This window comes from Bombina bombina, chromosome 5 (assembly GCF_027579735.1).
Source record: "Bombina bombina isolate aBomBom1 chromosome 5, aBomBom1.pri, whole genome shotgun sequence".
NCBI lineage: Eukaryota > Metazoa > Chordata > Amphibia > Anura > Bombinatoridae > Bombina > Bombina bombina.
The window spans coordinates 737,908,699-737,925,890 of record NC_069503.1 but is presented as its reverse complement, the minus strand read 5'-3'; the positions used below and the strand labels follow the sequence as shown (position 1 = coordinate 737,925,890).

At 42.0% G+C, this 17,192-nt stretch overlaps 1 protein-coding gene across 1 annotated transcript in view; it reads right to left on the bottom strand.

Annotated features, from left to right (window-relative positions):
* Positions 1-17,192, bottom strand: part of CDKAL1 (CDK5 regulatory subunit associated protein 1 like 1) — a 2,417,072-nt gene that overhangs the window by 1,619,585 nt on the left and 780,295 nt on the right. The window contains exon 6 of the mRNA XM_053714792.1: positions 15,887-15,983. Within this exon, the coding sequence (XP_053570767.1) occupies positions 15,887-15,983 (97 nt within the window). The remainder of the gene's footprint in view (positions 1-15,886; positions 15,984-17,192) is intronic.

Genomic DNA, 17,192 nt, shown 5'->3' with positions numbered 1-17,192 from the left:
AATTAGACGCGGTTGAGGAACCCGGCGTCGCTTGGGTGGGCGTTAAAGGTTATGACACTTGGGGAGAATTTGGCGGCATATCCTGATTCTCCTCAGACTGAGAATCATCCTTAGGCACACTTTCTTTACCTAAAATATGCTTTTTACATTGTAAGGCCCTTTCTGTACAAGAGGGACACAAAGTAAGAGGGGGTTCCACAATGGCATCTAAACACATAGAACAAGGAGTTTCCTCAAGTTCAGACATGTTAAACAGACTAGTAATAGCAACAATAGTCGTTCTTAACCTTATTTGTTGATCTCTGAAGTCAAAAAACAAACTCCAAAAAAAAAAATTTTTAAGAAAAGTGTACTGCGCCTTTAAATAATAAAAGCGCATCAATTTTTCTGATCTCACAAAAAAAGATTTTTGCAGCAATAAAAAATATCCTAATAAGCTCAAATTAGCTAAATATTATTGCACGATTTGTTAGAATATGCTAAGTAACATTTTATAGTACCTTTATTGTATATAATACATTTTTAAACAATATCAGCACCTGCACTTTGCCAGAGCTCTGCTGTTGCGCCTACCTGCCCCCAGGGTACTCAATTCTGTGAAAATGATGATCCGTTGATTGCAAATTTAACCTGGGCCCCACCGGAGCTAGGAATTTGCTGCCTTATACTGAATAAAAACTGCGCGTCTGAGCGCGCAAATTAGGCCCCACCCACCATGGGCGTCACATTAGCCGTCCCAACAACCGCAAGGGAAGAAAAATCAGTGAAAGCCATGTTGTCCCCAAATCATGAGTATAATAAAAATGAATGCAACAAACAGCCATCTTTCTCAGGCCAATAACAAATAATAGTCTCACAACCGCATCTCCCAGTGTCTAGCCCATATTGACTCACATATCACAGTATAGTATCAATATAAAATAAGGTAATTCCAGTTCCACCATAAAACATATAGTGCCTACCGATTACCCCATCCCCGGCAGGGAATAATGTCAGCATGTTCTGATATAACATGTCTCCCCAGAAGTAAAGGACTGAACATACCTCAATGCTGCTTGTAGCATGACACCGTTCTCCACACTGAAGATTTTTCTTACACTACCTTCAGAAGCTCTGTGGGAACCAAAATGGATCTTAGATAACGTTTGCTAAGATCATCAACATCAGGGCAGAAAAAATTAATGTCTCCATTCCTCTTGGGAATCCAGACTGACAATTTCTCCCTGAGGAAAATAGTACTCACTGGGACCATTTTAAAATAAAAAAACTTCTTGATTGAAGACTCTAAACTAACAGCTCACTTTACCTCTTCATATTACTATACAGGCAAAGAGAATGACTGGAGGTGGAGGGGTGCTCTTTGCCACTTCCTGTTAGCAGGAGGATAAATCCCACAAATAAGGATGAAATCAGTTGACTCGTCATATCTTGTAAAAGAAAAGTAGGAGAAACATCAGGGTATAAAAGGTGCCAGAAGAAATAATATAAAAACGGGGGCCGCCATCGGAAAATTAAATTACGGGCGGGGTCGTGGACTCTCCCCCTGCCAGGAAGGAAAAGAATTTATCTGGTAAGTATAAATTATGTTTTCCTTTTATACAGCAGGGAGAGTCCACGACTTCATTCTTTACTGTTGGAAAAACTATACCCAATCTCCAGAGGACACGGAATGAATAACGGGAGGGGACAGAAAAAAAAAGAGGCGGACCCTATACTGAGGGCACCATAGCCTGCAAAACCTCTCTCCCGAATGCTGCTTCAGCCGAAGCAAACACACCAAACTTGTAAAATTTAGAAAAAGTGTGTAAGGAGGACCAGGTAGCCTTACAAATCTGATCCATTGAGGCTTCGTTCTTAAAAGCCCAAGCGGAAGCCACTGCTCTAGTGGAAGGAGCCATTATTCTCTCAGGAGGCTGTCCTCTCACTGTCTCATAAGCTAAGAGGATGACACTCCTCAACCAGAAAGATAGAGAAGTCATAGTAGCCTTCTGCCTATTACGCTTCACCGCATAGATGACAAAGAGGAAGATTGTCTGAATTCCTTAGAAGCCTGAAGATAGAACTGCAAGGCAAAAACCACATCTAAATTGTGAAGCAAACGTTCCTTCGCTGAAGGAGGATTAGGACACAAGGCAGGATTGTGTTCGACAACACCTTAGGGAGAAACCATAGTTTAGTGCGTAAAACCGCCTTAGCATGAAAAACCAGATAAGGGGGATCACATTGCAAAGCAGAAATCTCAAAAACTACGCGCAGAGGCAATAGTCAACAAAAAAGAACCTTCCAAGATAACAATTTAATATCTACAGTATGCATAGACTCAAACAGAGCCAGCTGCAAAACACTAAGAACAAGATTGAGGCTCCAAGGCGGAGCCCCAGATCTAAACACTGGTCTGATCCTAGCCAGAGCCTTAAAGGACTGCACATCAGGAAGTTCAGCCAATCCTGTGCAGTAACACCGACAGGGCCGATATCTGTCCCTTCAGGGAACTAGCAGATAAACCCTTCTGCAGTCCATCCTGGAGGAAAGCTAAAATTCTGGCAACCTTAACCTTATGCCAGTAAAAACCACGCTCTTCACACCGGTACAAATAAGTCCTCCTCACTTTATGGTAGCTATGACGAGTAACTGGTTTACAAGCTTGAACCAGAGTGTCGATAACACTCTCAGAAAACCCTCTCTTGGCTAAGACTAAGCCTGAGGATCCCTCGACCAGTATCTGGGTAGCTTGGTATTGAGGCAGGATGCATTGAGATCTATCTCCGGCGTCCCACACTCGCTGCATATCTCTGCAAACACCTCAAGGTGAAGAGACCATTCCCCTGAGTTAAAGGATTGCCTGCTGAGGAAGTCCGCTTCCCAGTTGTCTACACCCGGAATGTAGATCGCTGGCAGCGTACATTTGTGAGTCTCCACCCACTCTAGTATCTGAGATACTTCTCTCATCGCCAAGGAACTTCTTCTTTCCCCCCCCCCCCCACCTGATGGTTTATATAGGCAACCGAGGTTATACTGTCTGATTGGAATCTGATAAAATGGGACGCATCCAGAAGGGGCCAAGCCTTCAAGGCATTAAAGATTGATTGGAGTTCCAAAATATTGATCAGAAGGAAGGACGACTCCTGAGTCCACAGACCTTTTGCCTTTTTGGCACCCCAAACTGTTCCCCAGCCGGAAAGGCTTGCATCTGTAGTCACAATCTCCCAGGACGGTCTCAAACAGCACGTGCCTTGGTACAGATGATCTGGACAGAGCCACCAGGAGAGTGAGTCTCTCGACAGGCTGTCAAGCACGATCTGTTGAGACTGATCTGAATGGTCACCGTTAGAAAAGGGACTCCGAATGTTCTTCCGCTAGATGAAAAGATTGTGCCTATACCAAGATATCATCCAGGTAAGGCGCTTCTGCAATACCTTGTGTTCTGGCAACAGCTAGAAGAGCCCCCAGAACCTTTGTAAATATTCTTGGAGCAGTAGCTAGGCCAAATGGAAGAGCTATGAACTGGAAGTGCTGGTCCAGAGAGGCAAACCTCAGGAACTGAAAAATGTTCCCTGTGAATCGGGAAGTGAAGGTATCCATCCTTCAGGTCTATTGTGGTCATAAATTTCCCTTCCTGAACCAAAGGAAAGATAGACCGAATTGTCTCCATCTTGAAAGAGGGAACACTCAAACTTGTTTAGGCACTTTAGGTCCAGTATTGGAAGAAAAGATCCCTCCTTCTTTGGAACCACGAAAAGGTTTGCACAAAACACCAAACCTCTTTCTGCTGTAGGTACCAGGACAATTACTCCTAGAGAGGAAAGATCCCGTACGTAACCTAAGAAGGCAGCCCTCTTTTCTGGTCTTGTAGACAGACTGGAGAGTAGGAACCTGCCCCTGGGTGGATGTGACTTGAATCCTATTCTGTATCCTTGAGATACAACCTCCAGGACCCAAGGGTCCTTTACATCCTGGAACCAAGCATCTGAAAATAAGACAGTCTGTCCCCTACTCGATCCGATGCTGGATCGGGGGATGCCCCTTCATGCCGATTTGTTCTTGGTGGGCTTCTTAGTCTGGTTGCACTTATTCCAGGAGTGTGCCAGCTTCCAAGTATTCTTGAGCTGCTCAGTTTCCGTCACTTAGGCCTATTCTTCAGACCTGGACCGAATAAAATCTTACCCTTAAAGTGAAGAGAAAGGAGTCTGGATTTAGAAATCTCATCCGCAGACAAAGACTTCAACCATAGAGCCCGGCAGGCTACAACTGCAAAGCCAGCAGCCTTTGCATGCATGCAAATCTGCATATTTGCGACACAGATGAAGAGTTAGCAATTCTAAGTGCTTTAATTCTCTCCTGAATATCCTCGTGTGGAGTTTCCACCTCAATGAGTTCTGAAAGAGTGTCGCACTAGTAGGTAGCTGCTCCAGCAACCGCAGCTACAGCTGCCGCCGGGTGAAATAAAAACCCTGTATGAAGAAACATCTTCAGAAAAGTTTCCATTTTCTTATCCATAAGCTCTCTAAAAGAAGAACTACCCTCTAGAGGGATAGTAGTATGCTTAGCCAGCCTAGAGATAGCGGCATCAACCTTCGGGATGGAGTCCCAAAATTCTAATTGAGAGTCAGGGACCAGGAATAATTTTTTAAAAGTAGACAAGGGTGAAAAAGAAGTTCCTACTCTTTCCCATTTGTTAATAATGTTCGTCATCTTTACTGGCACAGGTAAGGCCTGAGGTACCTTCCTATCTTTATAAACCCGGTTTAATTTAGGGATCTTAGGCTCCTCAGGGAGTGCAGCATCTGGAACCTCTAGTGTAGACAGAACCTCCTTTAATAAAAAACGCAGATGCTCAATTTTAAATCTAAAAGAAGGGTTCCTCCACTGAAGAAGGTTTAGAAACTGAAGTCTCCGACTCAGAAAGTTCCCCCTCTGAAGCTACAGAGGTTAACTCATCCTCGGATAGCTGGGATATAGTAGCAAAAGCCGACAAATATTTAGATGACACTAGGTCAAAAGAACTATGTTTAACCTTTCTCTTGCATTTTTTAGAGCGAGGTAAGGCTCTCAAGGCCAAAGACACCGCCGATTTTAACAGTGCGGAAAAGTCCGCTGGAAAAAGTCCCCTTCCAGATAGAGGATTAGTTGAGTCGCGGTGAACTGCATGTGGAGCGGGTAATGTAGAAAGGGTAGTAATTTCTCAGGACCCAGATTCCTGAGAAGTAGACGGCTCAGAAGGGCTAATAGCGCTATCCGTAATAGCAGGCTTGTCTCCCTTCTTAGGCTTTAGAACAGTGTTTATGCAAATGGAACAAAATTGAGCAGACGGGCAAACAGCCTCCTCTTAATATAAACAGGAATTATTAATCAATACAGAAGGAGCGGAACCTTCTAATGCAGTATTAGAGTCTTCCATAGCTTTGTATATACCCACAGAAGGACAAGCAAAAAGAAACGCTTTTATTTATTTTTTAAAAGGCATCTTAGGGGGCGGAGCTTGGCTAGTCAGGGAGGTGGATGCGTGAAAAGACAGCTCTCAGGCCCTTGTTCCCCAAACCCATCTAATTAGACAGTTACACCAGCATAATGTATACCCAAGAGAGTCCCCTAACGTCCTACACCCCCACAGACCTGGGCCGACAAGAACCGGACGAAACCCGCTGTAGGCTAGCGGAGTATAGACCGGCCTGTACACCCGTCAGTGCTTGCAGACGGAGCGGGCGGTGCAGGGAACATCACACAGCAGGAGCATCCTGTGTCTACACCCGCTCCAGGGACAGAACCAGCTACAGCACTCACAACAGGAGGAAGACAACAAGCAGAGTTGCGCAGTCATGACACAGGTTCCCAAGACACAGGCCGGCTTCATAGGCAGCGTGGTAAGGGTCAGAGTGCAAGCACTACCATAGGCACTCAGCACTATAGCCACTAGCAGCCCCTGCACAGGAGGGTCACGCAACATCATTACAGGTGATCCCCTCTGACAGAAACACCCCCACATAAGCACAGGGGATACTTTTAAACTTTGGGGCCTCCTCACCAGAAACCAGCAACGCCATTGCAGCAGTCAGATGGGGGGGTAAACAAATTGATAAAAGTCACGCTATGGATAAAACTAACAGCAGCACTACCCCTGGGACTTGAATAGCAGTGTTCAATATCCTGGAAGGGAAAACTCATGCCTAGCCAGTTATAAGCCCACAACACACTCAGGCCCACTTGGATACCTGCGCATAGAGGCCGGAAAGCACTTGAGGGACAAGACGCAACAGTCACTTCCCCACCTTCACTAAAGCCCCCTACCTGCTACTAACTTACCCCGTGGCCTGCTCAATTGGCACATTGATCCGGCCCATTTATAGGCACTGGGTCACTTATATCCCTCTCAGCCCTCGAGGTGCATAAACCATGGCAGGCTACAAACTTAACAAGCCAGACAACACTCCATGTTCCAAGATGTTGCAACAATTCCTGAAACCACTCAACCCCACACCAGATGCCCACCCTGTTGCACCAAACAGCGAACCAAAGCTAGATACAGCATGGGAACAATCCCCTCAAACCTCTGCCACTGCTGGCCTCAGTAAAGAAGACCTATTGCCACTCTGCACTAAAAATGATCTTAAAGAAATTGTGACAGAAGTTAAGAACTGGTATGGAGTCCTGAAAAGAGCTAAGAGTTACTAACTTGGAAGAAAGTCACAACACAATGGACACTGACATTCAACATATTTCCCGCCTAGGCTATGATCAAGATGAGACCATACATCACCTCCTAGAGAAAGTAGAGGACTTAGACAACAGGGGAAGGAGGAATAATCTAAGGATCAGGGGTATACCAGAATCTATAGCATTATCCATTAAAGATTTCAAAAGGCACAGCAAGCAGATATTCAGCTGACGCGTTTCCTGCCTCAAGGGCACTTCATCAGAGCTGGAGAACAGGTATATCTGCAGGTAATAAATTGCAGAAGGAGTTATTCATTTTGACAGATCAAAATTCACCTGGTTTAACATATGTGTATGTATCGAAAATGGACAGATTGTAAAGAATGTGAAGACACCCCCATCCACAATTTATAATATAAATAAAAACAAAAAGGAAATTTATGCTTACCCAATAAATTGATTTCTTCTACGATACGACGAGTCCACAGATTTCATCCTTACTTGTGGGATATTATCCTCCTGCTAACAGGAAGTGGCAAAGAGCACCACAGCAGAGCTGTATATATAGCTCCTCCCTTCCCCTCCATTCGACCGAAGGTTATAGGAAGAGAAAGGAAAAGCTAAAAGGTGCAGAGGTGACTGAAGTTGTAAATAATAAAACTAATAATCTGTCTTAAATTGACAGGGAGGGCAGTGGACTCGTCATATCGTAGAAGAAATCAATTTATTAGGTAAGAATACATTTCCTTTTCTTCTACAAGATACGATGAGTCCACGGATTTCATCCTTACTTGTGGGATACAATACCAAAGCTACAGGACACGGATGAAAGGGAGGGACAAGACAGAACTAAACGGAAGGCACCACTGCTTGAAGAACTTTTCTCCCAAAAACAGCCTGAGAAGAAGCAAAAGTATCAAATTTTTAAAATTTGGAAAAAGTATGAAGTGAAGACCAAGTCGCAGCCTTACAAATCTGTTCAACAGAAGCATCGTTTTTAAAGGCCCATGTGGAAGCCACAGCCCTAGTAGAATGAGCCGTAATAATTTAAGGAGGCTGCTGTCCAGCAGTCTCATATGCCAGACGGATGATACTCCTCAGCCAAAAAGAAAGAGGTAGCCGTAGCTTTCTGACCCCTACGCTTTCCAGAATAAACAATGAATAATGAAGATGATTGACGGAAATCCTTAGTTGCCTGTAAGTAAAACTTTAAGGCACGGACCACGTCCAGGTTATGTAACAGACGCTCCTTCTTAGAAGAAGGATTAGGACACAAGGAAGGAACAACAATTTCCTGATTAATATTCTTATTGGAAACAACCTTGGGAAGAAACCCAGGTTTAGTACGCAAAACCACCTTATCAGAATGAAATATGAGATAAGGCGATTCACACTGTAACGCTGAAAGCTCAGAAACTCTTCGAGCAGAAGAAATAGCAACCAAAAACAGAACTTTCCAAGATAATTTAATATCTATGGAATGCAAAGGTTCAAACGGAACCCCTTGAAGAACTTTAAGAACTAAATTCAAACTCCAGGGAGGAGTAATTGGTCTAAATACAGGCTTAATTCTTGTTAGAGCTGATCCTTCATGCTGTTTTAGAGGCAGCAGCAGGTTTATCCTTTCCTTTGTTCCAAGCCTGGTTAGAATTTTCCTCTTGTTTTGTATTAGAGGAAGTTGAAGCTGCGCCACTCTTGAAGTTTAGAAAGGAACGGAAATTAGTCTGTTTGGTCCATAATTTGTTGGACCTATCCTGAGGAAGGGAGTGACCTTTTCCTCCAGTAATATCAGAAATGATCTCCTTCAGTCCAGGCCCGAATAGGGTCTGCCCCTTGAAGGGAATGTTGAGAAGCTTAGACTTTGAAGTAACGTCAGCTGACCAGGATTTAAGCCATAGCGCCCTACATGCCTGAATAGCACAACCTGAGTTTTTAGCTGTTAGCTTGGTTAAATGAAAAACGGCGTCAGAAACAAATGAATTGGCTAGCTTAAGGGCTTTAAGCTTGTCAAGGATATCATCCAATGGGGTTTCTACCTGTAGAGCCTCTTCTAGAGACTCAAACCAGAAGGCCGCAGCAGCAGTGACTGGGGCAATGCATGCAAAAGGCTGGAGAATAAAACCTTGTTGAATAAAAAATTTCTTAAGGTAAGTCTCTAATTTTTTGTCCATTGGATCTAGAAAAGCACAACTGTCCTCGACCGGGATAGTTGTACGCTTCGCTAGGGTAGAGACTGCTCCCTCCACCTTAGGGACCATCTGCCACAAGTCCCGTGTAGCGGCATCTATAGGAAACATCTTTTTTAAAAACAGGAGGGGGAGAGAACGGTACACCTGGTCTATCCCATTCCTTAGTAATAATATCTGAAAACCTCTTAGGGATTGGAAAAACATCAGTGTAAACAGGCACTGCATAGTATTTATCCAACTTACACAATTTCTCTGGGACTACAATGGCGTCACAGTCATCCAGAGTTGCTAAAACCTCCCTGAGCAACACGCGGAGGTGTTCAAGTTTAAATTTAAATGTAGACATATCAGAATCAGGTTGAAGTGTCTTCCCTGAATCAGAAAAATCACCCAAAGATAGAAGCTCTCCTGCTTCGGCTTCTGCACATTGTGAGGGCATATCAGACATAGCTACTAAAGCGTCAGAGAGCTCTGTATTTGTTCTAGCCCCAGAGCTGTCTCGCTTTCCTTGTAACCCTGGCAGTTTGGACAATACCACTGTAAGGGTATGATTCATAACTGCCGCCATATCTTGTAAAGTATACGCAATGGGCGCGCTAGATGTACTTGGCGTCCCTTGAGCTGAAGTTATAGGTTCTGACACGTGGGGAGAGTTAGTCGGCATAACTTCCCCCTTGTCAATTTCCTCTGGTGATAAATCTTTTAAAGCCAGAATATGGTCTTTAAAATTTATAGTAAGATCAGTGCATTTGGTACACATTCTAAGAGGGGGTTCCACAATGGCTTCTAAACATAATGAACAAGGAGTTTCCTCTATGTCAGACATGTTTAACAGACTAGTAATGAGACCAGCAAGCTTGGAAAACACTTTAATAAATGTGAAAAAGCAGAATATAAAAAACGGTACTGTGCCTTTAAGGGAAAAACACAATCACAAACTGCAAAACAGTGAAAAAAAGCAGTAATATCTATGAAATTTTTACAGTGTGTATAATAGACTAAAATAGCATTGCACCCACTTGCAAATGGATGATTAACCCCTCAGGCTCAAAAACGAATAAAAAAAACGGTAAAACCGTTATAAACAGTCACAAGCAAACTGCCACAGCTCTACTGTGGCTCCTACCTGCCCATAAAACGACCTTTGTAGGCACAAAAACCCTTTACAGAGGTCCTATATGTCAGGGGACTCCTTCAGGGAAGCTGGATGTCTCAGACTGTAAAAACTACTGCGCAATTAGAGCGCGAAAATAGGCCCCTCCCACCATGCACTCAAAGTGAAAGGGCCATAAATAACTACTCCTAGGAGAAATCTAGTCAGCCATGTGGAAAACTAGGCCCCAAATAAAGATTTATCACCCTCAGTAAAAAACGTTTTTTATATATCATGCAAACGTTTCGCATACTAAGTAATAAGAGCAAGTAACATGAATATTACCCTTTACTGCAAGCATGATCCCAGTCGTTTGTTAAATCACTGTAATCAGGCTTACCTTAAATATATCAGGCACTGTCAGCATTTTCTAGACCTTATCTCTCTAGAAAAAAAAAAATATACTGAACATACCTCAGAGCAGTTAATTCTGCAGGCCATTCCCCCAGCTGAAGTTTTCCCATATTCTTCAGTTATGTTTGAGAACAGCAGTGGACCTTAGTTACAACCTGCTAAGATCATCAAAAACCTCAGGCAGAACTCTTCTTCTAATTTCTGCCTGAGGTAAAAACAGTACAACGCCGGTACCATTTAAAAATAACAAACTTTTGATTGAAGATAAACTACACTAACTCACCACATATTTCTTGATACTTCCTTTCTTGTCGAGAGCTGCAAGAGAATGACTGGGAGTGGCAGTTAGGGGAGGAGCTATATAGACAGCTCTGCTGTGGGTGTCTTCTTGCAGCTTCCTGTTGGGAAGGAGAATATCCCACAAGTAATGGATGAATCCGTGGACTGGATACACCTTACAAGAGAAATCTGCATAATCCCCATTCCACTGTCCGAGCATGCATAGCTGCAGTGGTCTGAGGTGAAAGCGAGCAAACGGGATGATGTCCATTGCCGCTACTATTAACCCAATTACCTCCATACACTGAGCCACTGATGGCCGAGGAATGGACTGAAGTGCTCGGCAAGTATTTAGAATCTTTGATTTTCTGACCTCCGTCAGAAATATTTTCATGGCTACCGAGTCTATCAGAGTTCCCAAGAAAGTAACCCTTGTCTGTGGAACAAGTGAACGTTTCTCTATGTTCAACTTCCAACCGTGAGTTCTCAGAAAAGACAACACTGTGTCCGTGTGAGATTTTGTCAGATGATATGTCGACGCCTGGATCAGAATATCGTCCAGATAAGGCGCAACTGCTATGCCTCGCGGTCTGAGAAACGCCAAAAGAGACCCTAGAACCTTTTGGAAGATTCTGGGTGCTGTGGCCAACTCGAAGGGAAGAGCCACGAACTGATAATGTTTGTCCAGGAAGGCAAACCTTAGAAACTGATGAGGATCCTTGTGGATAGGAATATGAAGGTTAGCATCCTTCAAGTCCACGGTAGTCATATTGACCCTCCTGGATCTTTGGTAAAATTGTTTGTATAGTCTCCATCTTGAATGATGGGACTCTGAGAAACTTGTTTAGACACTTGAGGTCTAAGATGGGTCGGGAAGTTCCCTCTTTTTTGGGAACCACAAATAGATTTGAGTAGAACCCCTGTCCTTGTTCCAATTTTGGAACTGGACAAATTACTCCCATGGTAAAAAGCCTGGGCAAAGAAAGAGAGTCTGCCCCTACTAGATCCGGTCCCGGATCGGGGGCCGCCCTTTCATGCTGTCTTAGTAGCAGCAGCAGGCTTTTTGGATTGTTTACCTTTATTCCAGTTCTGGTTGGGTCTCCAGACTGACTTAGATTGGGTAAAATTCCCTTCCTGCTTTGAAGAAGAGGAAGTGGAGGGACCTCCTTTAAAGTTCGGAAAGGAACGAAAATTATATTGTTTACCCCTCATCTTAACAGACTTATCCTGAGGTAGGGCATGGCCTTTACCTCCTGTAATGTCAGAAATTATTTCCTTCAATTCAGGCCCAATTACCTTTAAAAAGAATAGCTAAAAGCTTAGTTTTTTGATGAGACATCAGCAGACCAAGATTTGAGCCACAACGCTCTACGTGCTAGGATAGCAAATCCTGCATTTTTTGCCGCTAATTTAGCAATTTGAAAAAGCTGCATCAGTAATAAAAGAATTAGCTAGCTTGAGAGCCTTAATTCTATCCAAAATGTCATCTAATGGGGTCTCAACCTTAAGAGACTCTTCTAGAGCCTCAAACCAAAAAGCTGCTGCAGTAGTTACTGGAACAATGCAAGCCGTAGGTTGTAAAAGAAAACCCTGATAAATAATTTCTTTAGTAGACCCTCTAATTTTTTGTCCATAGGGTCTTTGAAAGCACAACTGTCCTCAATGGGCATAGTTGTCCGCTTAGCCAGGGTAGATATTGCTCCCTCTACCTTAGGAACCGTTTGCCACGAGTCCCGAATGGCGTTTGATATGGGAAACATTTTCTTAAAATTAGGAGGGGGAGAAAACGGTATCCTGGTCTATCCCATTCCTTTTGTATAATTTCTGAAATTCTTTTAGGAACCGGAAAAACATCAGTGTAAGTGGGTACTTCTAGATATTTATCCATCTTACACAACTTCTCTGGTGGAACTACAATAGGGTCACAATCATCCAGAGTCGCTAAAACCTCCCGAAGTAACAGGCGGAGGTGTTCAAGCTTAAATTTAATGGACATAGTGTCCGAATCTGTCTGAGGTAATACATTCCCTGAGTCTGAAATTTCTCCCTCAGACAGCAATTCCTCAGAATCAGAACTCAGAACACTGTGAGGGTACATCGGAAATAGCTAATAAAGCATCAGAGAATTCAGTATTTACATTAATACCTGACCTACTGCGTTTACCCTGCAACACTGGTAATTTAGATAATACCTCTGTAAGGGTAGTTGGCATAACTGCAGCCATCTCCTGCAGAGTAAAAGAATTAGACGCACTAGAGGTACTTGGCATCGCTTGTGTGGGCATTAAAAGTTGTGACACTTGGGGAGAATTGGATGGCAAATCCTGATTCTCTTAAGACTGAGAATCATCCTTAGACACACTTTCTTGACCTAAAATATGGTCTTTACAATGTAAGGCTCTTTCAGTACAAGAGGTACACAATGTTAAAGGGGGTTCCACAATAGTTTCTAAACACATAGAACAATGAGATTCCTCAATGTCAGACATGTTGAACAGACTAGTAATAACCACAGAAGGCGTTTAAACACTTTATTTATTGCTTAAATAAACTTTTTGAAAAACGTGTACTGCGCCGTTAAGAAAATAAAAAGTGAACAATTTTTTCCAAAACTGCCTAAATAACATTAAATTTACTCAAAATTTAACTAAAACTCATTGGTTTATCCAAAAATTACTGCACCCCAGTAGTAAGGGGAGAATAAGGCACTAAAGTAACTTAGAAAGCAAAAAGTCAGTTCAAATAAAAAAATACCCCTGCACCTCGAGACAGCTCTGCTGTGGCGCCTACCTGGCCCCAGGGTACTTCGAAAAAAGTTGCCAAACCTCCAGACCAGAGATACACTGTCCAGGAGCAACCGGAGTTACAGTTTCCTGCAGCCTAGTCAGTTGGAAGTGCGCACCTGAGCGTGCGAAAATAAGCCCCGCCCCCTAAGGCCGATGCCGGAGTAGGCCCAAACACGACCGCATGGAGAAGCGGTTTTACACCAAGCTAAGTGGAAACACATATACACCCCAAAACACATCCCAGTAAGTCATACTGGCCATAAAAATAAACTCTTATAAACGTTTTTCTTTTGTGTCTCTCAAAATAGTGTCATGCCCTTATAATGTCAACTAGTAAAAAGGAAATAAAAACAGGGAACTCCAGTAACACCCCTCTGTATAACAGGTCTACTGCTTACCCCATTCCCATACAGGGAAATAAATGCCAGCCAATTCTGATATATCAATTCTCTTCAGAAATAAAAGGCTGCACATACCTTAATGCTGCTTGTAGCATGAAACTGGTCTCCACATTGAAGATGTCTCAGGTGTTACCTTCAGAAGTCTTGCAGGGACCAGCGTGGATCTTAGTTACAACTGCTAAGATAATCAACCTCAGGGCAGAAATCTTCTTCCATAACCCCCTGAGGAAAATAGTACACACCGGTACCATTTAAAATAAAAAACTTCTTGATTGAAGAAAATAAAACTAACACCACACTTTACCTCTTCCTAGTATAACACAGGCAAAGAGAATGACTGGAGGTGGAGGGGAAGGGAGGAGCTAAATATACAGCTCTGCTGAGGTGCTCTTTGCCACTTCCTGTTAGCAGGAGGATAATATCCCACAAGTAAGGATGAAATCCGTGGACTCGTCGTATCTTGTAGAAGAAAACATTTACTCATTTATTTAGTTAGTTACAGTCACAGAGTACACACTAAAAAAAACAAAATTTAAAATTTGTAAATATGACAACCTAGCAAGGTGGATTAGTAGAAGTGCACATCAGAGAAAAGATAAAGATATTGACCAAAGTCCAAAAAGTAACCTTATGACTTTGTTCACAATATTTTTGTATCTAAGATAAATGCATTCTTAGTTTATATATATTGAACAAAAAAGGTAACTTGGAGAAAGGACCTTTGGCACATAATAGAATAATCTAAGGATCCGGGGTATACCAGAAGCTATCCAGTCAGCTGCACTAGAGGGTTGCCTTCAGACTTTATTCAGGACAGTCAAGGGGGATAATAGTGCACCAGATTTGATGTTTGAAAGAGCTCACCGAGCACTACGAGCTAAACCCCCACCTAAAGCACCCCCCCAAGAGACGTAATTATTAAGTTACTTCATTTCAAGGACAAAGAAGAATCCTGGGACACGCTAGGCAGAGGCAAGATATCACACATGCTGGAAACCGCATTCAAATCTTTCACAGCCCGACCACCCTCCAAAAAAGGAGAGACCTCAACTACATCACGAACATTCTACGGTGTATTGCTATGTGAAATATTTTTTGCCACACATTAGGCTCCTTAAAGAGACACTGAACACAATTCTTTTATTTTGTGATTCAGATAGAGCATGCAATTTTGGTGTTTTTGTTTATTGGTGGGTGAATTTATCCACCAATCAGCAAGAATCCAGGTTGTTCACCAAAAATGGGCTGGCATCTAAACTTACATTTTCAAAAAAAGATACCAAGAGAATGAAGAAAATTTGATAATAGGAGTAAATTAGAAAGCTGATTAAAATTGCATGCTCTATATGAATCACAAAAGAAAAAAAATAGGTTCAGTGTCCCTTTAATACTACTTGAACAGTGTTCACCACAGGACCCTTTTAATAGGTGCTTCATCTGGCTAAAATGTTATTCACCTTAAACTAGCCATTAGACTTTTTCAATGTTTATTGCAGAAAATCCCATTAAACTAATTTAAGTTAATTTGTGCAATTAATTTGTGCTTTAAATGGAAGAATATGTTATAATATTACAATGTATTACACCCCCCTTCATAATGCCACCCAGCTGGCAACATTTTCTGTGGACTACACTGTTGAACATTGATAAATTCGACATGAGTATTGTTGTTCACCATGAACATCAGAGTCAACCCATCTTATGGTGGCTATTTCCAGCAGGATAACGAATCACACCACTAAGCACCCATCATCTCAATCTTATTTCACAAAACCTGCAATGACAGTAACCAGATCAATCCAATATTGCACTTTTAGGATGTGGTGGAGAGAAGTTGTGCAGCAAATTTATTATGTTATGTCAACATAGCCCAGAATCTGTAAGGAAGGCTTACAAGACCTTGATGAATCCATTACATTAAGAATTAAGACTGTCCGGGGGGGAAAGGTGTGTCCTACGCATGAACAGAAATATGTACCCAATAAAGATGCCACTGAGTGTATGTTGCAATATACCCACTAATAAAGAGGGATCATGCAACAGGTCATCATCAACAGAAAATAAAGTTCCTACCCCTATAATGCTAAGGCCTTTCATGTATTCTTGACGTGGCTGAGCCTGAGGTACACATCCGGCTAGAACAACTTTTTTGTCGTCTTCTTGTGCTTTTCTGAAATTGAGAGAAGTTGAGAATGTCAATATGTAATGTTAGCAGAAAAAAAAAGAGAAAAAAAGTCTTTAGATAAAACAATGTAGCAAGAAAGAACAAGTAACTTTAAAAAAAAGAGATAAACAGTACTTATTTAGTAACATCAATTATTATTACTTTAGATTACACATAAAAAAACAGATTGTTTAAAAAAAAAAAAAAAAACACTTGTTTTCTTGCAAAATGAGCACTTAGAAATTCTTAGTCACTGCAATTCACTGCCCACAGCTAAACAAGGAAGCAGAAATTGCAAAAGTTTTAGGTCACATGATGTTTGCAGCAGAAGTCCTATATTGATCATGGGCAATAAACTGACAGGAGCTATTTTTCTTTCATGTAATTGGCAAGAGTCCATGAGCTAGTGACGTATGGGATATACAATCCTACCAGGAGGGGCAAAGTTTCACAAACCACAAAATGCCTATAAATATACCCCCCACCACACCCACAATTCAGTTTTACAAACTTTGCCTCCTATGGAGGTGGTGAAGTAAGTTTGTGCTTTATTTTCTACGTTAATATGCGCTTCTCAGCATTTTGAAGCGTGATTCCTCTCAGTAAATGTCAGAGGAATGTAAAGGGAGTATCACCTATTGAATTCTATAGTTTTCCTCGCAGGAAATCTTTTTCATAGGTTCTCTGTTATCGGTCGTAGAGATTCATCTCCTACCTCCCTTTTCAGATCGACGATATACTCTCATATTCCATTACCTCTACTGATAACGGTTTCAGTACTGGTTTGGCTATCTGCTATATGTGGATGGGTGTGTTTCGACAAGTATGTTTTCATTACTTAAAGGGGACACTAAACCCAAATTTTTTCTTTCATGATTCAGATAGAGAATACAATTTTAAACAACTTTCCAATTTACTTCTATTATCTAATTTGCTTCATTTTTTAGATATCCTTTGTTGAAGAAAGAACAATGCACATGGGAGAGCCAATCACATGAGGCACCTATGTGCAGCAGCCAATCAGCAGCTACTGAGCCTATCTAGATATGCTTTTCAGCAAAGAATATCAAGAGAAAGAAGCAAAATAGCTAATAGAAGTAATTTAGAAAGTTGTTTAAAACTGCATGCTCTTTCTAAATCATGAAAGAAAAATTTTTGGGTTTAATGTCCCTTTAAGAAACTCAGCTATGGTTTGGAACTTTATGTATTAATATA